The 25,569-nt window shown below is 35.4% G+C and overlaps 2 protein-coding genes across 2 annotated transcripts in view; both read left to right on the top strand.

Annotated features, from left to right (window-relative positions):
• Positions 1–241: 241 nt before the first annotated feature.
• Positions 242–22,018, top strand: LOC118263383 (uncharacterized). The gene is made up of 12 exons (XM_035575325.2): positions 242–2,749; positions 3,186–3,424; positions 5,600–5,820; positions 6,495–6,658; positions 7,693–7,874; positions 9,503–9,648; positions 16,474–16,642; positions 17,049–17,242; positions 19,057–19,177; positions 20,330–20,519; positions 21,019–21,161; positions 21,421–22,018. The coding sequence occupies exons 1-12, from the start codon at positions 463–465 to the stop codon at positions 21,976–21,978; spliced, it is 4,614 nt and encodes a 1,537-aa protein (XP_035431218.2). The 5' UTR covers positions 242–462; the 3' UTR covers positions 21,979–22,018.
• A 1,652-nt stretch (positions 22,019–23,670) lies between these two features.
• The window catches only part of LOC118263671 (nose resistant to fluoxetine protein 6-like), a 57,256-nt gene continuing 55,357 nt past the window's right edge, over positions 23,671–25,569 (top strand). Inside the window, exon 1 of the mRNA XM_035575788.2 lies at positions 23,671–24,223. Within this exon, the coding sequence (XP_035431681.1) occupies positions 23,725–24,223 (499 nt within the window). The 5' untranslated portion in view covers positions 23,671–23,724. The remainder of the gene's footprint in view (positions 24,224–25,569) is intronic.

Below are 25,569 nucleotides of genomic sequence, written 5' to 3'. Positions count from 1 at the left end.
GAATCATTGTTGCCAAGGAATTTGTGAATGATAAGTGTTTTTTATAACTCTTTCAAATAATAATAATCATTTTTTATACTTTTGAATACTAATTACAATGAAATAAACACAAATCTCGATCCCTAGCAACAATAACGCTGATCTATCACAATACAGTCAATCTAATCGGTACAGCGCGCGACCGCCGGACAATTGACTTCGCAACACTATTTTTACACTGATCTTGGAAGCGCGCCATCAGCTGAGCTAACGCCAGTTCACTACTACTAACCCCACAGATATACGTACCCGCTCCCACAAAATTTTAAAATACTTTTACTAACCCATAACCTCGACCGAGAACCATCAATGAGCACCCGTTTCAATGAGATACGTCTTAACCCGTGCGTTCCAAATACACGCCAAGGTTCGTGATCGTTTCAGTCCGGGAGTATGGCGACGTGAGCGCGCACCGCGTCGGCCATGGCGCGCCAACGATGGACGCTAGCTCTAATTTTAATCTGCCTGCCTATCCTTGCCACAGTGATAACCGCATTCCGTGTACGCGATTTACCTAAAGCCGAGACTGTGAAACACGATATAAAAAAGCAAAAGTGTGACGATTGTGAAGTGAAGGACGGTCATAAGTTGCATAGTGTTAAAATCGAAAGTGAAAAACATGTGTTTGAAGATTTGAAGAAGGTGGGCCGGGATAAGCAACAGGTGCATCAGAAGGCTGAAACGAAATCTGCTCACAAATTTGATATCAGAAGCGACGAAGACGACGATGACGATGACGGAAAAGATATTTTGAAAATTAAAACAGGGTTAAAACAAGATGCTTCTGCTAGTAAATTGAAATTAGAGGCAAGTAGTAAAAAGTTTTTAAGCTTAGATAAAGACGATGACGATGATGATGAAGATGACGACATTAAAGCTAGTTTATTGAAAAAGTCTAAAGTTGTTGATGTCAAGAAAAGTGAGGTTAAACCGAAATTAGACATAAAAAGTTCAAAAACCAAAGATTCGTTCTCTAAGGTTGTGAAACGTGCCGACGATGACAGTGAAGATGATGACGATGATGATGATGATAATGATGACGATGATGATAAGCCACCAGTACTCTCAAAATCAAAAGCATTTGAATTAAAAAAACCAGATTTGAAAATCAAACAAGACAGTAAAAAACCTGAGTTTAAGTTTTCATCACCTAAATCGAAAGAAATTACGGATGATGATGATGATGACGATGATGATCACAAACCGGTTAAAAAGTTTGATCAGAAGCTAAAACATGAAATTAAAAAGTCAGATTCGAAACCCTCTTTACCGAAATCTAAAGAAAAAGATGATGATGATGATGATGACGACAAACCACGTATTTCTACAAAACCAAGAGCACCAGAAGTGAAGAAAACTGATCAAAAGTTTAAAAAAGATCAAAGCTCAGAAGTCACAAAGTCCTCTTCAAAATCTGCGGAACGTGATGATGATGATGATGATGATGATGATGATGATGATGACGACGACGACGATGATGATGACGACGATGATGACGACGACGATGATGACGATGATTTCTATAGCGGAACTTTATCAAGTATTTTGGAAACATTCAATATGCTAGGTTTAAAAGTCGATCCGAGTCTTGAAGCAACTACTAAAATTCCCGAAACCAAGAAAACAGAACATAAAAGTAAGGATAAAAAACATTTAGATGATAAAGATGATTCTGGTAAAAAACCTTCACATGACGACAAGTCTAAACCAGCTATTGTTAAGAAGAGTGATGTAAAACTTGACGAGGAAAAACCTAAAGAAACGCAAGCAAAACCCTTCTTCAAATCAATTTTCGGAAATGATGATGATGACGATGACGACGACGATGACGATGTTGAGGATGACGACGACGATGACGACGATGATGATGATGATGATGATGACTACGGGAAACAGACTCTTAAAAAAGTTGGAGTTAAAACTAGTACTAAAGATACACCTAAAATAGAGAAAAGACCTCGTTATGAACCACCGAGGAAAGAAACCAAAGAAAAGATTGAACCGGTAAATAAACCTGCCAAAGAAGAAATCAAAGTTAAAACCGAAGAGAAAAAGCCTGAGGTAAAACCTAAAACAGAGAGCAAAAAGGAGGAGCCTGTTAAAAAAGAAATTAAGGAAAGTAAACCAAAAACTAAAGAAGATGATCATAAGCCTGATAAACCAGTTTCAAAAGACAAAGACAAAACAAAAGATTCTGAGAAACCTTCTCCTAAAAAGGAAGAGAAGAAAGAAAAAGAACCTAAGCACGTAGAAGAAAAACCAAAGAAAGAAGCAGCAAAGAAAGAACACGAAAAAGAATCAGCCAAAGCAAAATCTAAAGAAAAGGACGACAAATCGTCAAGTCACGAAGATCTAAAAATAACAGAAAAAATAGTTCCTGAGCAAAAGAAAAAATATCCTGTCAAAGACACTTACAATATGCACGACATTAAAAAAGACAGTAAATCTGATTCAGATAAAAAAGTCGATAAAACATCAAAAGAAAAGTTCTATGATATCCCAGAAATGTCCTCGTCGACAGAGAGTCATTTAAAACACGTTACGGACGCTTTGCACCGGCGTAATTTGCTCAGAAGTGAATTTGAAGACTTTTATGCATTTTTTCCCACATTTGCACCAAATTTTTCTCGAATTCATAATCCAGAATGCAGGCGTCACGGACAGATTGTGTTGAGGCAATTACGTGGCACAAAACTGTGGGCCCTGAATAGTAAGTATACATTATTTGTACTGCTTCATTCTTAGCACGATCCAAGAAACAAAGTTTAGAAATTCAACAATCGTATTTTGAGATTTATATCCGTTAACCGAAATAATTACTTTAACGTACAACTATTTATATTGGCAATGTTTCAGATATTTCCACAACAGATGTTGTGTGAAAAAATAACATAAATAACGAGTTATTGCACCTCCTTAATCAAGGGGTTTTACTGTATAATTGAAGGACATTATGTTTTACTGGTTAGCCAAGCATTAAACGTGAAATGTTTGGTTTACACAAGTCCAAGGTTGAGGCCTAGAATAATACACAAAGGGATTATAAAGAGGAGTAAACATTGACTTGGCCTTGACGCGTTCGCGTTAGCCTCAGGTGTTCCCAAGGGCTTTGCATAGTTGAACAAAAGAGGAATTTTTCATTACAGTGCTTGACGCTACGGCGAAGATTCCCTCGGGTATCTTGCAAGGTAATGGAATCCAGCTCGGTGACTTTGATCAGTGCGTGGGGAGCCGTGCGAGGGTTCAGTTGGAGAGTGGCAGCGTTGTCAAGGTCCAAGGGAAGTACTGCTTGGCTCGGCTGGACGTGAAGGCAGAACATCCAGAGCTGGAGACGCCCGTGCATCTGGCGCAAGCCAAGAACTTGATCAGGAGCCGGATCGATGATGTGAGTTTCGGTTATAAATATTTTTGTTTTAATGTTTCTTGCGCGTCATAGATCGTTTTTGAACTCAAACGTAGGTATTATTGGAAAAATAAACTGCATTGCAGTCCATTAAGTTGAGAGATTATTGTTTATTCATTCGACATCAATTTTTGTAGCTAACAATAATACACAGAATGTTAATGTTTGTTTTTTTTTACATTGAAAGTAGTGAACGATTATGAAATATGGGGATCGGATTAGGCACTTATTTTGTTATTATTTATTCAAAACAAAGTAAATTATTCAATATCCATAGTAAATGCGGATAATTCTAATTTATTTGCATCTTATAGAACGTACAGACAGACATATTAGCTACTGTATTTTGTCAGCCTGGTTCCACCGTATCAAATGTTATCACGAAACACTAAGTAACAATAAGCTAACCAAAAAGCATTTCGAACAAGTTTTCTAATACTACCCACGACCCACGTACTCAGTTTTAGGACTGTCTGTAGGAAATCTAAAGAACTGGATGAAATCAAACTCCAATTTGGGATTTGGGAATCGGAAAACGATTTAAAGATTGTTTTGAAAAACGAGTCATTTTTCTCCGACAACCATTTTGTACTTATTTCATAAAAACTATGTAGGTTAAGTTTGAGTTTCAATAATATTCACGACAACTTTATTCTTCGATAGGGATAAGCAATGTTGATTTATTTATTGGTTAAGTTTAACTGCATCGGACGCTTCCATCCCTTGTTAAAAAAAGTATCTACTTATCATTTCTCTTAACTTCGAGGGCTCCGATTGCTTACCATCAGGTGAACTGTCGGTTTATCCTATATCTTTAAAACATTAGTCCATTTCCGTCCAAAGCTGGTGATTAGGTTTCTTCTTCAGATCGACCTTCAACTACTGCTGCCACCTTCAGGATATTGTACACAATTCTGATATCCAAAGAAAGGAACATTGAAATAGTATATCTTATATTTATGTATGACCACGCGGTTCGCTGCAGTTGCATCACTTGTCTGTCAAACGCATCGTGCATATATCGGTGCCAACCTTACTAGACGAGCGACTGGTCACTGTCTGCCTATAAAAATATATGACGAAACGAATCGTGATCATATTTCTTGATGCTGATGATAAAGGTCCAATGTCGTAGTTGCTTGATTTGTTTAAACCTAAAAGTAGAGGTTTGTAGAGGTTGGTTCGTGGTGTGTATTTTGGGGGTTTTAGTCCCGAAGTTTGCTGAATACTTAGCGGGTTCCGGTGTTTTGGCTCAAAGCAGGAGTAGGAACAGGGTGGTTTTTAGTCAGTAAGAGTCTGACACTCCCTCTCGCGTCACCCTGGACCGGAGAAGTCATTGGATGATTTCACTCCTCCAAAAATAAAGCTTTTCAGTCAGACCAAGTTCTCATTTTGCATTTATCTACTCTTTTTTATTCTGATTATTCATTGGTCTTGTTGAAATTACAGGTCGAGAAATATATTTTTTATCATTTATCATTTATTTATCATTTATTTCTTTTTTTTGCAATTAGAACTAAATATTTCATGACAAAAACTCCTTTAAGGGGCTCAGTGATCTAAAGTGTGACTGATGACCAATCGGTCTAGCAATTTCCCGGTCGGGCAAAGTGTTATTAGTGTATTTTTTTAAGCTACAGAGACTGGAATTGTACCCAGTATATGGGAACATGCTCATACCTTACTACGTAACACTCATAACATAACTGATGCAGTATTTATGACCCTATTGTAGGGATGGTGAACCTTTACATAATGACGTGCTATTTACTTTGAAGACAATACATGTGTATTGAGGTCGTAGGTGTGCCATCAAATATTTTTTACTTTTTTAGTCCATACTATCGATCAGTAGCAACAAAGTTTACAGTTAGCCTGATGGTAAGCAGTCATGGCAGTGGACTCAGATACCTATAATACTAGAAACCTTACAAATGCAGTTGTGCCCAAAATATTGTCCCGTGCCATCAATGGCACATGTAGTTTCAGCTTGATTGACGGACAGACATCCAAACAATAAAACTGTCCCATTTATAATATTAGTGTGATAGTAATGTATTATGTAACTCAAGAAATGGACTTAACATAATCCTGCCTAATAAGATACGGAGTTCTTAAAGAACTTTAAAACACTAAACATCCCCATGCTTTGTTTAGCCAGGTCACTTTGTGCCGCGATTTTCAACGTTGAGTTGGGGAGTCTGCGTGCCAGCGGCCTGCAACCCTGAGGATGTGGAGGTGGTCATCAAGGATGCCGTCAAGCACTACCAGCACACCAGCGGAGTGGTTGTTCGCGTCAAGGTGGACGAAGAGGACTGTCATGTTGAGGAAGGGGATTACTGGGAGGAGTGGACGGAACTGCCGACTCTCTTGACATTGTGAGTATTTGTTTAGTAAAAAAAAACTTTAGGAGAGTTAAGGGCAATTTGGATCGATAATTAAGGCTAAATAGTTCATAGCCAGTCTTATTGATCTATCTATCTGTAAATTTACTTACTGATAAATGGATTGATAAATTTATTGAAACTGACCGTAAAATTATTTTTAATCTCCAACAACAATATCACATTTTGACGGAACTCATAAAACAAAATGTCTCTAAAACTACCGACAAATCTTGATTTCCAATTGAAGTACGATTGAATATAAATAAGTTCTGAGTATCATTATCATTGGTCAAGTATAACAACACCTAGATATCGATAAGGCAAAATAAAATAGGCATTTTTTTATTATTAGAACAAATCTAACAAGACCATTTAAAATAGATTTGTCAAGTCGTATTTTGAGGGCGAAGGTACTTTATATAGGTATTGAAATAATGAGACTAGCTACCACGTCTCATCTTAATGAGCGGTCTTCCGCGAGGATAATGAGTGTAACTAAAATTAGAATATTTTTAATTGAAGCTACGCAAGATATTCTTAGCAAAATCGGTTCGATAGATCTTTAAAAGCCATCGAATTGGGATAAACAAAAATGAATTTAATTTGAATTGCAATAGAATTCATTTTTCATGTTTTGCTGATTCGGTTGAATATGATGTTTTCAGATCGTTCTATGGTGTCATCATTTTGCTGGTACTTGTGGCGACTGTTCAAGACTTTCTTGCAAGAAGACCAGAGGGTCAGAGTGAAGACTCTGATGAAAAGGCGGAGGGCAATGAGGAAGAAACTAAAGATGAAGAAAAAGGAGCTAGTGATAGTAAGAAATCAGGTAGAAAAGATTATTTTACAAAAGGACTAGTTCCTTCTAAAGCAAATTATTTATTAGGATAACAAAGGATACCTTACAATGTAAGAACAATTTAATATCATCATTTTCAAGCCATTTTTATTTCATGTAAGTTTCTCTAATATTAATGACACACCTTTTCCAGCTGTTTAAGTTCTATAACAATTGTCTTGAGTACCAGTTTTTTTTAAGTCGAGTAAGTATACTTAAAACCTTCTCCAAAGGCTGAAAAAGACAATGCTGAAAACCGCATCAAAATCGGTTCAACTAAACACGAGATAATCGCGCACAAAATTACGTACATACACACAGATCAAACTGAGAACTTCCTCATTTTTCAAGTCGGTTAAACAGGCCGTTAAAAATAAAATGACCTGAATAATATTACAAAAGTCTTGGGAAAGATTTATGCAGCACATCTGTTTAGGATATAAAATCTTTAGGTGCCTGGCATTCTGGTGATACAAGGTTGATTAAAAATATCTTGATTATTTCGCACGTGGCAGTGTGTGTAATTGATTTCTTATGACTCATACATACATGATCTCTTTGTTTTATTTTGTTTGTTCGTATGAATCATGGGTGAAAGGGTTTTCTGAACTTTGAAGTTTGTTATGATGTTTAATGCAAGAGTTTACCTCGTCTTCAGTAGAAACATTTGTCGCGCGACATGTGTCTCCGCAGACATCGGGTGATGTTGGATGATGTCGGGTGAAGTCGGACGACGTTGCCGCGATATTGTTGACTGTGCGACAAGAGACACATGTTGCTCGACAAATGTTCCTAGTGGAGACGAGGCTTCTCTAGCATACAAATCATAACAAAACTTCTTTAGTTTGTTTCCATACATACATAAATCAGATCTCTGTGTGCAGCTTCCCCTGATAGAGAAAAAATAAGATGTTCACATTGCTTACTATCATCACTTTTCACCTAAAAAATTCATTATAAATGTTCATAGTATCATGCTTATGTTTTTTTTCTGTTAATTCATGTTACTTTTATTTCTTCCACAGGTGGTTTGCTAAACTCCTTCTCGCTCTACTACACGATAAACAAGCTGACAGCTCCAGGAACTGATGATGAGATCTCCTGCATCCATGGAGTTCGAGGCATCGCTACGATTGCTCTGCTGATCGCCCACAAGTTCCTGCCTGTCGCCGTGATGCCGTATACCAATAGGCTCAGGATTACTGAGGTGAGATATCCTTTGTTTGTAAGATGGGAATGTAAGACTAGATGAAGACATAGTGTTGATCTCGTTTATTGTTGCTGGTGGGAAATAGAAATGTTACGTTTCGCTGGATAGAAATATTCATAGTCATAGTAGCTTTTGGTCATCTGCAAGTTGTGCAACACTGGAATCCTTCAATCTATCGCGTGTTATTTAAAAGTCTTTCGTATTAGTCTAGAAGAAAAGAAAAATGTGATATGATAATGATATATATCCCGAACGATACAAAACCTAACATCTCATCATAATAACAATAAATGTTTACAGAATATCTATTGACTTCAAAATTAAAATCATGTCTCTATACTATTGTTATCAAAATTTACGTTAGATTAAAGTAAGACTACATGTCTTTTATATTTTAAACATGTGAAAGATCTTAATGTGAGTGTAAATGACTGAATACTCAGTATATTATGTTTAGTGACCGTCAAGTGCTTAACCTTAGCCATGGAATGTTATTTGGAGCATCTGCATGAAAAGCATGACTGTAAAATAAATAGTTATAGTGCTGGGAGTTGTCGATATTTCATTGTGATGACTTTATCGATGTATTGACGATCATTTGTAACTTTTAATTGTTTTGTTTAAAGCTTGGCTTAAAATCGTTTCCCTAGTTTATCTACTTGAGGGATATTAATTGATACAACTGTCTTTTAAATATTGGGTATTAATAAAATTCAAATAGGTATTATTAAATGTATTTCATGAATAAACTTTACGCCTTAATTTTATATACTTATCTACATGCAATATCATCATTGATGAATATGTTTGATTTACATATTAATGTAAATTGAACGAAACAATGTCGTACAGTTTCGTAATGCTTAAATACTCAAATCGATTACAACTTCCACAGTCAAAATATCGACAAACGCTTTCCCTGCACTGCGTATTTTACGACAGTCTTATTACTAGGACAGAAGGGTTATATTCGTGTAACAAACATTCTTCAGAGCATGTTATTATTGGCAACTTGCCATGTTTGTTAGTCTAGGCGTCAGGTATATGCGGCAATATTTTGGGCGATACCATTGCGAAATTATTACAAGTAGGTAGTTACTGCTTAATGAAATGATTGCTCCTGTGCTAATGGTCTAATCGTCCAAGAGAACTAATGTGCTACTAGCAGTTTGAGTAAAACAATATTAGGCTTAAGGATTTTTTAAATTCTTTAACAGAATACTAATTTTAATGCTTCGATGTCTCGTTGTTGTATTATTGGGACAAATAGTTATGTATTTGTCTTTGGAATATTTACAATAGTGAGAAAGAACAAGGCATCAGGGGTGGTGTTAAGCCAAACGCCGTAGTAGAGTGCGTCTCATAGTACCTACTAACATAGTAATATTATTTTCAACAGATTAGAGCTGTAGGTAATTAGATCTCCAGGAAGAGCAGGCGTTATATAATGTAATATTTTAAATATTATTCGGAAATATGTGTTCTGAAAGAAAGAAAGACGTGTGTGATAAAACCACACAATAATATAACATCACTATGTTTTATATGCAATAGGTGCTAAAAAGTATAAAGAATATGTATTATGCCTTATATCATAATAATATTATCATTCCTTTCACTTCCAGATTGCGAGTTCTCCTCTGTGGTCGTGGTGCCGAGCTGGTTGGATGTTCACCGACTGTTTCTTGCTGCTCAGCGGAGCCCTGACAGCTCATAGGGCTGCTGACAACGACAGTGGAGCTCCTAGGAGACTCTTCTCCAGATATCTAAGGTATTGTCTTGATAAAAGTTGTAAGTTTGGGTTTTGTTACTGAGTGACGTGGTTGAAAAAAAAAATGCTGGAACTAGTTTCAAATTAGAGAATGTATTTGGAAAAGAAAAAAGGAAGTGAAACCAAGGACAGGATTTAGAAATACGAAGTCAATCAAAAGTTAAACTAGTCTTTATATTTGTAAACGCCTAACAAGATCGAATTGCAATTCAAACACACAATACTTCTTGCTATGATAAAGTGACAGGCGTCTCATTATGAATTCAAATTAATGCGAATCACTCTGAGATTCGTTTTTTTTTATTAGTAAGACTTTATTACTATTATCTATATACTCTACAGATGTTACTTAAAAATAAATTATTGTTTGGTACATAGCGTAGACAAATACATTAAAAATGCAGGAGATGTACTTATAAATATACTAACTATTCGAATTTTCTAGTTAAAATTCAAAATGTTTTACTATATTAGTAGGAAACTTCGATGCATAGAATATTCAATTAAGTTGGAAATACCTTTAAAATGTACGAACAATGAACTCAATTTATGGTTCGCATAACAAAAACTACAGTAATTTTCCGTAGTCTGTGTTGTATGTAAACAAAACTATTTTAATAATAGATCTGGCTTAAAAATAACATACAATTTGTAAATGCGTCGTATAAAAATAGTATGTTTACTATATTTTTATAATAACTGTCGTGAGAACATACTTATTTAATAAAAAAAACACGGCTTATTCACGTTTATTAATGGAGAAACTCTACTAGTTTGTGACTCTTTGTGTGATCCACAAATTGTTGTTACGGGTCCGGGTGTCATGTGTATGTGAACTTGTATGTTTGTAAACGCACCTACGACACAGGACAAAATCCTAGGTGTGGGGTAAAGTTTAAAAAAAAAGTAAGCAAACATTGAATGTAAATTAATTATTATGTTATCAGCTTCCACACGTAACTGTTTGACGAGGATCTCGACTATTTTCAAGCCATACTAGAGGCTCATATTCAAACAGTTACGTGAATAAGCCGATAGTAACATAATAATTTAGTACCTATGTCTCACGAAAGTTATAATAAAATTGAAGATGTACTTGGAAATCCAGATAAGTCTAGTAATCCCGGATGCGAATTGCGAATAATAGTGGTAAACATAGTGATAGTTATTTGGTCATAGTACAGTCATACAAAGTCCTTTATCGTTGACAGAAAACCATGCTTCATCGCAACTCACGTGTGAGTCAATCGTGTGACTTCTTATGATTGTATATTGATTTTAACAATTAACAAGATTTACTAGGGAAAATAATATCCACCTCATAGGTGTGTAACTACGTGTGAGATCATTAATAGGTAGTGACTATATCTTTATAATTAGTAATTATTTTTTTGGTATAAGCCGGTAAGCGAGTAGACGGATTATCTGATGGTAAGCAATCACCGCTATGGATACCTGAAACACCAGAGACGTTACAGGTGCGTTGCCGGCCTTATGGGGGTTGAAAAATTGGGTTTTTGGGAATTGGGGATTTGGAGGATTGAGAAGGGTTTCGGTAACCGTTGTTTCACGTTGGTTTAGGCAGTTGTCCCACCAACGGCGAGTGAACGACTAACTATCGGCTATTTTTTCGCTCAAGAAACGTATAATAGATATACTTTCCGTGTAAACAAAAGAGATGCATATACAAATAGTTGATCGCTGACTGTTCACACTGCCGGCGAGTGCTCGCTTCACTTGTTTGTTTTTGTTTTCACTCGTTTTCACTCGTTTCTAGTTCTAGCTCTATAAAAGTACTGTGAGGCCGTGATTTGTGATTTTCTAGAATAAAACTAACGTTCTTTATTTTAATTCCATATGTTGGCAAAACCCAAGGAGTCATGGTCGATCAAAACATAATCAATTGGGTATTATAAAATCGTATTAACTAGGCAATCATGTGCCGAAAATAAATTACAACAAAACATGTTATAAACATAAAACAACATGTAAAAAATATTCTATTTTTGGCCTAAGATTATTATCATACATATAAGTAATGTAAGAAACATAAGTCAACTCGGGACTTAAAAACATAAACATATTAGACCTACCTTAAAAAAATGTAACAAAAATTATTTGAAACCGGTTCACCTTTGTTTATAAACTCGTTGATTCATGCCATGGGAAATACAACTAAAATACGCTATTAAACAATTTTAAACTACTACGTCAAACAATGTATTTTTAACGTTATTTATTAATGGAAAATTTATGTAATTTTTCTGTTAGATTTATAATGTAAAATTTCGAATAATTTATTTGTATGAAAGGATTAAGCTCTATGCTTGGTTTTTTCCGTGATATTTAGTATAAGCCGGTAACATTTGAATATTTAATATAAATGGAGCTTGGAATTAAACACAAAACTATTATTCTGTTTTTCAGTGAACTAATCGTCATCGATTAGACTCACAATGGAAAATGACCATTAAAACTATAACACCCGCGATCTACTGTAAATATTCAATTGTCTAAATAAAACGGACAAGGGGTGTTGGGCTTCGAGTTCCAGGTTAGGCATAGAATTGCAAGACGTTTTTAACTTTTCGAAAATTTGTCAGTAGTAGCACAGCTGGGTTTTGAGCTAGGTATATTTATTTTCTGGAGCTGCGGACAACGTAACAGGTTACCGGGGCTCCGGCTCAAAGCAGGAGAAGGAGCAGGGTGGTTTTTAGTCAGTAAGAAAGTCTGACACTCTCTCCCGCTTTGGGCGAGGCGGGAGGAAGTCATTGGATGATTTTTCCCCCTCAAAAAAGGTATATTTATTTTTATGAATAATTATTTTTATAAATGTACCTACGTACGTTTCAATGTTGACGTAGGTACTGCATATAATACATAACATGACTCGATTATGTTAATACATTGATGACAAACACCGTTTATTGGCTTATTATATATTTATGTAGGTATGTATTGGATAACTGATTTTATTGTAAATTCTACGTCTAGTCTAGAGTGGTTGCATAGACGCTGTTATCCATACTTGTCGCATAGTTTGCGGTCTGCACACAAGTATGGAAAACTGCGTCGGCTATGCGAACTAAATTAATTTAGCTTAGCTCTTGGTCTGCAACCGGCTTAGATCTAAGGGTGATTTTACACCAAAGTTGTGCTATGAACTTATGCTACGAAGATGTAATACTCGTAGCTAAGTTGTGAAGTGTGAAACTATGTGACCGTTTCCACTGATACTAAGCTATGTAGATTCATAGCTAATCTTATTCGCACCGCTAACTACTAGGAATATAACATATCAGAAGTTAATAATATTTTTTATGTTATTAAAAAAATAATCTTAGCACTTTTGTAAAGGAACGGAAACTGGGTGTAATATATTACGATCACTCTTTTTCTTTTTTTGCGCGGGACGGCATAATTCTTAAATAATATACTCGTGGTTCTTTATATAAGTATCTAAAATAAATATTCGTTTCAATAGAGTAGTAGTAGATTATTCTTTTGATTTGAAGTTTATTGCAAATTCTATTCAACTATTTATTAGAACACCATCGAAGGCCAAAACGGTACCTAACACCTACCAATAGGCCTGCCAAAATTGTTTGAATACGTATTAATTAGCAACGCTTTACTAGATCCTGGTTCGAAAAAGTAATACAATAGCCTAAGGCCCCGGCTCCACTAGTCGGCGCTGCGGACGAGTCATAACATTGCTTAACAAATATATGGAAAACGACGGCGCTACGGACTATTGGAGTCGGGGCCTAATAAGTACCTACCTATATAAGTTGTATAGTATTGTGATTTTAACACATTGAATAATAGATTTAACTTAAACAGAAGAGCCTTGAGAGGTGATAAAATATGCTAACCGAAGTTAATTAAGGGTCTATTGCCAATAACTCAAAAGGACATCGTATTTGATTAATTAATTTGAAGTTAGTGTCGATATGCTGATAGTATCAACGTCTGGATTTTTTTAAGTACTACTAAGAAAGGCCGCTGTATATTTGCATGATTGTTTTTGTTTTGATAGCGCATTTAGCGCAGGAGTAGTTAATACCTCAATAAAAGTAGTACTATATACGCTATACAAGATGGGGTGGCTCGACCGGAATGATACCACGGTCCCATAGAAAATCGACGCGAAAAAACGCTTGCGTTGTGTGAGTGAGGTTAACGGAGGCCCAATTACCCCTCTTCCTTATTCCCAATCCCCGATTCCCCAACAACCCTTAAATTCCTAACCCCAAAAGGCCGGGCGACGTATTTGTAACGCCTCTGGTTTTGGGATGTCCATGAGCGGCAGCGATTGCTTACCATAAGGTGATCCGTCTGCTTGTTTGCCGGCTTATACCATTTTTTAAATAACAATAAAGATTTTACGAGTAACCTACTGACATGTGTAAAGAAAAATATTTTATTATAAATAGTAAAAGTTACAAAGCTAATAATATAAGTTAATATTTGATTTCATATGCTGACGAGAAATAGATAAAAGTATATTGTCTTAACAATTAAAATCAGACAAATATTGAGTTAACCGTTGCACTATTTGTTTGAAACAATCGCAAGTTGCATATAAGTATGTAGTTTCTACCTCATCATCAGTGGCCTATAATTGGCACTTCTGACCAAAGCCTCATCTCACACGGAGAAGGTTTAAGCATTAATCACCACGCTTCTTCAATGAGGGTTAGCTATTTCAAACTTATAATTAGAATTAATAAGACCAGATTGCTTCACGATATTATCGTTCACCGTTTGTCAGTGGTGTCCAAATAATCATAGAAAGTACATATAACTCGTAAAAAGTCACATTGCTACTTGGCGTTGGTAGGTTTCGAACCCTCATGCATGAGAAGCGTACGTCTTAAACGTCCAGGCCACAACGACATTAGTTAGTTTCTACCTAATCCTCCAAGTAAATAAATAAGTACAGGTGTTCCAAGTGCGATAGCTCTAAGTTAAATAAAATGGAAATTAAGAACCATTTTAAATTTTTATAATTTACTGAGAAAAACATGGTATATTGGCAGGTTTACTTAGCCACACCTTAACGCGATTCGGTATTAAATCTTCAAAATATTTAATGAAAAATTGAATTTAAATAAAAGTATATCATAAAAAACTATGAACTCATTAACCTTGTCCACTATTTAATTAAGAAAACAGCAGCACATTTACCTATTAAGTGCACATGCGCATAATACCAAACTTTTGTCACTAAGAAATGCGAAAACGAATATCTAACTAAACTACTACTAAGAAGACAGAGGGCTTAGTACGAGTTTGTTTTACATTTAATGAGATAGAAACGTAACTCGTTTGCCGCTCTGTACCCCTACTATGAATTTGCTTTACGTTTAAAGTAATCAAAATGAGAGCGCGTTCGGCGCTCTGATTGGTTGGTTAATTTGCGCTGGCCCACCTGGGCGCCAAACGCCATCTGATTTCGTTTTCAACGTAAAGCAAACTCACACTAAGAGTACTGGTTGGACTACTCCAATGTACCAACCAAATAGAGGGCTGAACACGGTTTTGCGTGACACAAAATCGTACTAGGCCATCAGTTAACACTAGAATAGAGTCCGTCACCGGTGACTCCCCTCGCGTTAATTACTGCTATTTTTTACTGCCAAATGGGACATCTAAATCTCTAGCTAATATATTTTTTTAGATATCCTTTTAGGATAATGGATCATGCCAAATATGCATAAACTTGATTTTGAGCTTAAAATAAACTCTATCGATGGGAGTTTTTACCAAAACATATATTAGTTGACCTTAACTGCCTATAATTTTTTGCTACGTAGGTAGAAGAAACCACGAAAAAACCATGTACAATATATATGTTTTTTATTACTCGTTTAAAACGTTAAGCGTTCGGAACTACTGGTTCAAATTGAATAATTATTTTTGTGTTGTATAAGTTCATTAATCAAGGAATGCTGTAAGCTATAAAACATCACGCTACAATCGATGAGAGCCAAGCAGAGAAGGTGAAACTGCACGGGAGCATCTTAGCTTATAAAAAAATCAATTAGATAACTGATAATGTCGTAATTATTTTGTAATAGAAAGCGCTATTGTTATGATTTGGAAGTCAGTAGTTTGATCTCCATTTCTATTTTATTATTGAAGGGGTAAACTCATCCAATGATCTCCAAACCATAACGCGTATCTGTCTCAATATGTAACAAGTACCTATACTTCTACTTACCCCTCTCGGGAATTAAAAAGTATGATGTTACGAATAATATTGATCTGTGAAGACTAATTCATATTCCTTTAGGTATATTGATTTAAAGTAAACAGTGGCTATATTTGTTCAGTTCAATATTTGAAAAGTTTGAAAAACGGTAGAGAATCTTATCATGGCTCTTGTTTTTGTAGTAGGAGGAAAAGGTAACCCTTCTCTTAAGAAATAAATAAAAAGTAAAGCCATCTCAATAATAAGGTTTTTCAAATTAACGAAAAATCACGGTTTAGTCACGTAAATTAATGGAGAAAAACTCTATTAGTTTCAAGTCACAGAGAGACTCTTCATCTTAAGTAGCGTGCGCAGTCATGGCGACGTCGCGCAGCCTACTGTTTTTAAAATTTTTATTTTTATATGATTTTTGCTTTTAAATATTATCATTTAAATATATACACTGGGACCTTTTATAATTGTAAGGTACACAATTGAGCTCTCCATGGTAATTTTTCTGTATCAGAAAGAGATCTCTTCCTCCATCCTCCATCCATCATGCTTTAAAGTCACCCTAACGAGATAGATTTTTCCACGACAAATCCTTAACAATCTTTCTTTAACTCCAGGTTAACACCAGCTCTTTTCGCCGTGGTAATCTTCTACGCGTACGTCTGGGACAAGTTGTCCAGTGGTCCCATGTGGGGGACGTTCATCACAAAGAATGCTGAAGTGTGTCAGGAAGGCTGGTGGTGGAATCTTCTTTATGTGCAGAATTATTTCGGTTTTGAAGATATGGTAAGTGTATAAGAATATATTTCCGTGATATAGGTAATAAAGCATATAATATTTAGAATACTTTGGGTATTTATAGGCCCTGTTCATTCGCAAGTAACATATTTTTAAGTGTGGGAGAGCCATGTTTCGGCACGAATTGGCTGGCTCGATTGCTTGCGTTGGTTTTCGTTGTGTGAGTGAGGTTCCCGGAGGCTAAATTCCCACCTTCCCAAACCCCGATTTCCCAACAACCCTTAAATTCCTACGTCTCTGGTGTTTCAAGTATCCACGGGCGGCGACGATTGCTTACCATCAGGTAATACGTCTGCTCGTTTACGTTCGTGTTCCATATTACATCTAAAGAGCATAAATTCTTCATTTTATAAAAGAATTCCTAGGTACTAAAAAAGGTTTCTTCAAATTCCAGTGTGCCCCTCAAACCCACCAACTGGCGCTGGACATGCAGCTGACCATCATCGGCTGCATCCTGGTGTGGCTGGTCACAGTCAAGCAAGGCCTCTACAAGATCCTCATACCAGGGCTTCATATCATCGCGGCGTACTCCAGATACACCACCGTCCGAGATCATCGGTTGACCATGCTTGCTTACCATGGAGTCAGGTAATTATTGTGACTCTTTTTTAGCTACATTTAGAAGGGATTTTAAAAGAGATAGTGACGATTGGACGATTTTAGACGATTTGGTCTACCATTTTATAGTTTGGATACTAAGTTGATTTAATACTCGAAACTGATTAAGATCTCCGTTCCCAAAATAGATAAAATTCAAGTACATATGCAAAATTTATAGGTAGTTATGCTTCGGCACGAATGGGCGATTGCTTACCATCAGGTGATCCGTCTGTTCGTTTATCGGCTTATACCACAAAAAGAATATTTATTTATTTATTTTATTTAATCTTCGTCACAAAATAGTGAATGGTAGACTTATTGCTTTAAGGAATTCTCTAACAGTCAACCATAGGGTAGTAAAGTGTTTTATTTATTTTATTTTTAAGTAAGTGTGTTTAGAAATAATTGTAATATTTTAGTGCAGTTAGTTGTCATATTTTTACATAACACAAAACTGTTATGATTTAACTCAATTGTATCATGATTTACAAGTCTCTATTGACCATAGCGACCTCTCATTATATCTTCACACTTATATATCTATATACTTATGTACTAATTACATAGAGTACTTTACTTATGTACATTGATTGACTCTTGACGTCAGTCGCTTATCCGATAAATTGTTTTAATACTTAGATTCTAGATTTTTTCCGGCTATTACATAAAACGAGAGACATAAACTGTTAGGTATAATTACGCCGTTTTAGAAATAGAAACTAACAACGCAGATTTATCTTCGGAATCTTCTTGAACTTATTAGCAGATAAGTAATAAAAAAATAAGGAATCTCCTTTTTTAAAGGTCGCTTTAAAGGAATTAAATAGTATTACAAAGACACGTACGAAAGCAGCGTTCTCTGATAAGCCTGAAGCTATCGATAACATATCATAATTAATTATATAAAAAAATTAACTGCATAGAATTGTATACCTGAATAGAATTGAAAATAGAAAAAACTGTACAGTTAAACTGTAAGGTGTGTAGGCTGTATGGATCTACGATTTAACTGTACTGCTGAACCAGGAGTCCGATACTTTTTCCAAGAATTCTTTAAAACATTATTCCACACTAGGAGTTTCTCCTGTGTCGTGGGTGTGTTTACAAACATACAAGATCACATACACATCACACCCAGATCTGAAATAACAATTTGTGGTTCACACAAATAGTTGATCCGTGTGGGAATCGAACCCGCTACACGTTGCGTGGCAACCTTACCGGCGGAAGCTAGTACGGTACTACTAGTACATCATAATAATATGTACTAAACTAGGTAACAACAAAGACCCAACCGATTTTCTCACATTATAAACTAAAACTTGAAGGCGGTTAAACTTGGCAAGTTTAACTTGAACCTGTTTACAAAACTGTGATACTTTAACGTGAACATTTTACAAGTTAATGGAAGTTAAGTTATCAGTTTGGAATATTAATTCTGTCATGTCCTTAACTGGGTCGTTGGTATATATAGGACAATGTATACAATATGTTTAGCGTTTTCTAATAACATTAAAGTTGTTGCCCTGTATCTTGTTGACAAAACAATTAGCCTAAGGCTATAAAGTAGAACATATTTCCGTAGTAATCGTTCATAGTAGCATGGAGGCTGGAATTGTGCCCAGTATATGGGAATAGGCTCACCATCTATTACATGGGACTTATAATACAAATGGGGAAAAGTGCGTTTAGGCACATTGTATAGCGGCATTACGTGCCGTAATGTACACCTCTGCATACTTCTTTGGGGATAAAAGGCGTGACGTAGCTACAGTAATTTGAAATCTTATTTTTCTTTTCAGTGTTAGTCAGCTTTACAGAACAGCGCGTTTGAGTTACACGTCGGTCCTACATCGTTCCACTCCATATTTAATCGGTCTAAGTTTGGGCCTGGCTCTGAAGAAACCTGTGGAACACGGCAAGGTAAGTCTGTCAGCGATGTGGTAAAGTTTAGAAGAAGTTTGCTTTAGTTTTTAGTGTAAGGATGAGAATATTTTAAGTGAATATTCTTTTTTGAATAAAGTAATGTGTTGTGAGACTGTTTTGTAACATAACTACATATTGAAGTTTGGCCCTTTAAAAATACGGTCGTAACTCGTAATTCTAAAATAGATACATATTCACTGATCTAGACTAAACTCGATATCCTTAAAAAATGTGCACACATGCACCCATGTGACGCAACGCAAGCGTTGTTTCACGCCGGTTTTCTGTAAGGCCATGTTATCAGTCCGGTCGAGCCCGCCCCATCATGCCGAAGCATGGCTCTCCCGCACTTAAAACTCCACTTACATACCCCAGTTATAATAAAAGGAAATTGAGTTAATCATTTATACACAATTAATATAAAATCTTCATAACGCCGTAGTCAGCCTAAAATAATGATCATTAAAACCAAGTTAAAATAAATAAATGGACAATAGGTGATCTTTTCCCTTAGGCAGTCTTTCAAACATAATTACTATGAATTTCTATAAATATTAATTACCTTTATTCGGCCCAACAATAGGCCCAATTAAAAACTTAGTAGACTGGCCAGGCTTGTTCAATTTATTTCTTTGTTAATTTGATATTACCTTATATTATGTTTATTATATCTTAGTATTCAATTGGCCCCTCTTTATTTGACGCGATGAGTCTCATGCCTCTAAAATGAATGGCTGGCCAGTACAAACAATGTTAGGACCTTAACTTATGGTGGTTGGATACCGATACTAGTCGAGTTTCTCGTCAAACAGTTACATGAGTAAGCCGATAACATATTATGAATTGTATGGTGAATCAAAAAGGAGTTAACTATGTACTTTCAAAGTCAAAGCATTTATTTCAATTAATCCTAAATAAGGCACTTTTGAAACGGCAAATTGAATTGTCCGTCAGTCTGTCTGTCAATGAAGCTAGGCGGTTTCTTGTTCGTTCTTCTCCATCGGAATCTACATTTTGGAACGCGTAAATAGCTTCACTGGTGGACTGATCGACAGACTGATATTTTTAATAGTTCCTTTTACGTTAAAAAGAGCCTTCCTGGCCTAATTGAAATAAACGATTTTGACTCTTAACCTATATTCTTTACAGTTCATACTTGGTGTTGGTTGGTTATCCAGTACTGCGCTATGGTTCCTAGTCTGGTGGGCAGTCGTCGACTCTGGCTCCCTACAATATCGATACAGCGCCTCATTTGCCGCTCAATACGCTGCGCTTGCACCAATTGCCTCTGCCCTCGCTATCGCCTGGGTGATTTATGCCGTCCACAGTTCTGGTGAAGGTACAAATTGAATTCTATTACATAATATTTAAAGTCATATTTTGTATCTCAACTATTATAAATTTTTCAGCACTGTATATTGATTTTCCTTGTACTGGGTAGTAGTTGATTCAGTAATCGATTCCTTTGAAGTCGATATTGTTGAATCTGGTTTGAATGACGATATGATAATATATATTTGAGATAAAAAAATATTTTTTCTATATTAATTACTGTTTCTCAGAGGTTAATGAACTCGAATCTAACTAAGTTAATTTTAAAACTCTAATTGGATTTCGGATTTTTGTAAAGGTATTAAGCGTGTCTAAGAATGCATTTAAAATAAGAATAGTGTACATGTACATACTTGCAGTTATAAATCATTAAAAAAATTATAATTGAGTGTTATACAGTCCGTACTTAGAATGATAAAATCTTATAAATTATTAAATATATTAAAAATCATGAGTCTGTCTGTTTCAAAATAGTGTTTAAAGTTAATGCTAGTATTTTTCTTCAGGTGTCCTGTCACGTTTCCTATGCTGCCGTCCTTTGGTGCTCATCAGCCGTTTGTCCTACGCCCTCTATCTCACCCAGTTCATCGTGTTCATCACCAGCGTTGCCACCGTGAAGACTTCCAGAGAATTTAGTCTAATGTCCTTGGTAAGAGCAGTCAACTTTTTCATTCATCAAAACAGGACTATAATTTTGTGATAAGTGAATATAATGGACTTATTGTTATTATAACAGGCTCAGTTCCTAGCTAAGAGCGAGGAGTTATGATAATGGGGGTATTAAAAAAAGAACTTGTGAATTTGCCCAGTCAACCAAACATACCCGAGTATTTCTCCAGCTATAGTATTTAAATTCAGTAGGTCGATGTATGCTTAAAGGAATAAAAATACGCTATTTCATCTTTCAGATCGACGTCCAAGAAATATCTGCGATACTTCTATCATCGATCGTTCTCACCCTAACATTTGTTATCCCGATGCAAAATCTACACAAAATCTTTACTTTCTCATTCAAATTTGCTAGTTCAGAAGAAGCCAAAGAATCAGAAGATGTTGAGCAAGAGAAAGAAGAAAAACAAGAAGAGAAAGAGGAAGAACCAGAAGTGATTGAGCCACAACCAGTGAGAAGTAGACAGCATTTGATAGCACACAGAGAAGTATTAGAGGAGATTCCTGAGACAGAAATAGAGTATGAGGCACAAAGGGATAATGAAGGTTTGGGAGAAATTTTAGAAGAGGAAGAGGAAGAAATTGGTGAGGAATCTGTTGGGAACATAGATGATGATGAACTGGAAATTATAGAAGAGGAAGGTGGGGAAGATGAAGAAGATGAAGCGTGGTTGGAAAGAGAACATTACGTAAGAAGGAGATCGGAACCAAGGGATGATGACCAAGACCTGGACGAATGGGAATGGACTGCGAATGGTAACCGTAACGGAGCTCAATATTATCGATACTCAAGGTAGCGTTGTTTATAATGTTAAATTAAATCTTTTTTGAGTTTTGTTTTCTTGTTTCATTTTTAATACCCAAAGTCAATAGAAATATTTTTATTTTGCAACGTCACACCTTTTATCCCTGAAAATATTTATAGGCAGAGGTGTATATCACAGCACGTAATGCCGCTAAACAATTTACTTCCACTTTTCACCACTTGCGTTATAAATTCCATGTAATAGGAGATGAGCCAATTGCCATTATATACGGGGCACAATTCCAGACTCTGGGCTACTGCTGAGAAATTAGTATTTATATTATTTATATATAAGATAGTAATACTTTGCCCGACCTGGGAATCGAAACCGAGACCGCTTGTCTAGCAGTCACACTTGCAACCACTTGATCAACGAGGCAGTTAATTTTAGGTTCATGAACTATTTCTAAACATTTTGATTCGAAGGCAAATAATTACCGGATTCGATAAATTTCTTAAAATAAACTGAAATCTTCAAAATCAGAAAATTGTTCAAGATCACTCTACCGATGCTTAGTTGTCTAATTACATATCTACCTAAAGTGGATAATTTTTTCAAAACATCTGCGTTTTATTTATTAAAAATTATAATTAAAATCGTTATTGATAATGATCAAAAATAGTGGAATGTCAAGATTTAGTACGATTTAAGGCCCAAATCCACGGAATGTAATTAATTAGAAACTTGACCTTCTCACAAATAAGCGCTCATTACATTATTTATTTCAAATTCAAAGCCATGTGGCTTTTGCCGGTGGCAGTACAGATATTGTAGATCAATGCAACATGTTTCCCTTTAAATCTTTTTTTAACCTTTGTGAAGTGTTATTATTGTTTATATCACCCTGCATGCATGAGTGATCTTATTTTCTTCCTAGAAAATTATTTAAAAAGTTGTGTTGATATTTAAAGCATCATCATCATCATCATCATCAGCCTATAGCAGTCCACTGCTGGACATAGGCCTCCCCAATAAAGCATAGCTATTTTTAAGTGAATAAGTTATGTGTGTGTAGTTTCAAAGTGAGTTCGGTATTTAAAAATAATCCTTCTTAATTAAGTTCATTAATTAGTTACTGCCGCACTCAGAGACATTTATTGATTATTTAAAATGCTCCCTTGTAAAAAAAAAAATTAAAAAAAAATTAAGGATTGATTTAAGTAACCATTAAATGACTTTGAATACGGCGGTTAGAGAGGTATGCGAAGACTAAAGTGTCTATGAGGGTCGTGCTGATTTGAAGGTTTGAAAGTACTACTTGAACTTGAACTTCTAGAAAAAAAAACATGACTAAAACATCGTCTAGTGACTTGGACAAAAAGTGCGATGAGTGACATTAAGTGTGCTTCAATTAAAATATTTTTTTATCAAACCATCAGTAAGAACAGTATTTTAAATTATTCTTTTTAAATTATAAATTTGCTAAAAGTCTTAGCGTTAAGTTTTTAAAAATGAAAAAACTTAAGTACTTGTAGTGTAATTTTTATACGAATAAATAAATTAAGATTAAACTGACTGATACAAAAAATGTAAATTGGTTACCAGCCTAAAATTACCCATGACCTAAACTAAAAGTTAAATCGAAGGATCGAGAACTAACCGATAATCAACCACCGATCAGAAACAATGAAATAATTACAATAATAAAAAGGCGACAGAACACAAGTGAGGACTAAATTCAATGATCGAAGGATCGAAGCCTCAGTACTGCTAGAGACGCCGCACGCGCACGACGCCATGTTTTCCGCGGCGATTTTTCTAATCGCGTGCGCAGCAACCGCCGCCATCGATCCGAAAACTGTTAACACTCCACTATTTAACAAGGAAGTGCTACAAAAATTATCACCTATATTAAATTCTAATAGAACTCTTAACGAAAGGGAATTAGCTCTGCTTAATAGGACTGTACAAAATTTGGGTGTGGATAATGATTTATTGGCGAGACTGACTGGTTTAGTTAGGAATAATACGGTTAATAGTACAGTTCAAAGGGACCCTAAAGCTGTGGTAGAAACTAAGTCTTCTTCCTATGATGCTTATGGAGATGAGATTGGAAATATGGAAGGGTCTGTGAGACATGTGGAAGAGTCTCCAGATTATGCGTCTTCGGTAGTGTTGGCTAGCGATCTGCTGTCCCTTACTAGTGCTGTTGCTAGCGTGAAGGAGACTACGTGTAGAGAGCATGGATACAAGTTCCTGGATGGATTGATCATGAACAAGAGATGGGCGCTTAAAAGTGAGTATTTTTTTTCTTACATAAATGTATTGTTTTATAACTAAAGTGTGTTCAATATAAAACTGTGTCAGCAATTATTACTAGCAAAATTGTTTTCGTGACTTTCAATTGTTTTTTTTACCGACTTCACAAAAAGGAGGAGGTACTATGTTCGGCTGTTTGTATGTTTTTTTTTTTTTTTTTTTTTTTTGTATGTTTGTTCATCGAATACTCCGTCAGTTGTGGACGGATTTTCAAAATTCTTTTTTTGTTCGAAAGTAGATAGTTCTGAGGTGGTCCCATTGTCACCAAGTTAGGATCTGATGATGGAATCTTAGAGAAATCGAGGGAACTCCTCAAATATTATAGGGAACTATATAGTGATTTTGGTATATTCATCTAGAATTGAAGCATTTACAGCCAAAAAGTAACCTTTGTAGAGGTGGAACTGATGAAGAAGACCAGAAATGACCAATGGAACTTCATACTCACATAGAAATCACAATAAAGTTAATTAATACTCCGTCAATTGTCGACGGATTTTCAAAATTCTTTTTTTGTTCGAAAGTAGATAGTTCTGAGGTGGTCCCATTGTTACCAAGTTAGGATCTGATGATGGGATCTTAGAGAAATCGAGGGAACTCCTCAAATATTATAGGGAACTATATAGTGATTTTGGTATATTCATCTAGAATTGAAGCATTTACAGTCAAAAAGTAACCTTTGAAGAGGTGGAACTGATGAAGAAGACCAGAAATGGCCAATGGAACTTCATACTCACATAGAAATCACAATAAAGTTAATTAAGTGACTGTGACAATACAAATAAATAAAGTAGTTATTGAGATAGAGAATTTTAACCGACTTTTTTAGTTGCGATACTGAGTATCGCAACTAAAAAGTGTGAAATAAAATACTTTTTACAAAAAAATAAACCGACTTCACTAAAAAAGTTAAAAATAACTTTAATTTCGGAAGTCGGTGTAGCAAACAAATAATACCGAGAAACACCGACTTCCGAAATTAAAGTTATTTTTAACTTTTTTAGTGAAGTCGGTTTATTTTTTTGTAAAAAGTATTTTTGTTGTTCTAATGTTACGAATACGACAAAGGCATGTTTTATTTTAAAGGTTATAGACAGGCCTTCTACAAGCCTACTTGTACGCACGCACTTGAGAAAATAACTTTTCCTTGTTACGTACTATTTTCCTTTTAAAACCAAAATTTCCTTAATACGACCATTAATTTATTTAAAGATTCCACAATTTATGTAAATTGTAAGAGATCGATATATTTTCTGACACCTTAACGGTGATGTTATTGAGATTATCACGTTCGGCAAATGTTGTTATTTTATTCTTACCTAA

This window comes from Spodoptera frugiperda, chromosome 27, assembly GCF_023101765.2.
Source record: "Spodoptera frugiperda isolate SF20-4 chromosome 27, AGI-APGP_CSIRO_Sfru_2.0, whole genome shotgun sequence".
In the NCBI taxonomy this organism is placed as follows: Eukaryota; Metazoa; Arthropoda; class Insecta; order Lepidoptera; family Noctuidae; genus Spodoptera; species Spodoptera frugiperda.
Note: the sequence above shows the minus strand (reverse complement) of the source record. Positions and strands in the feature narration are given on the sequence as shown.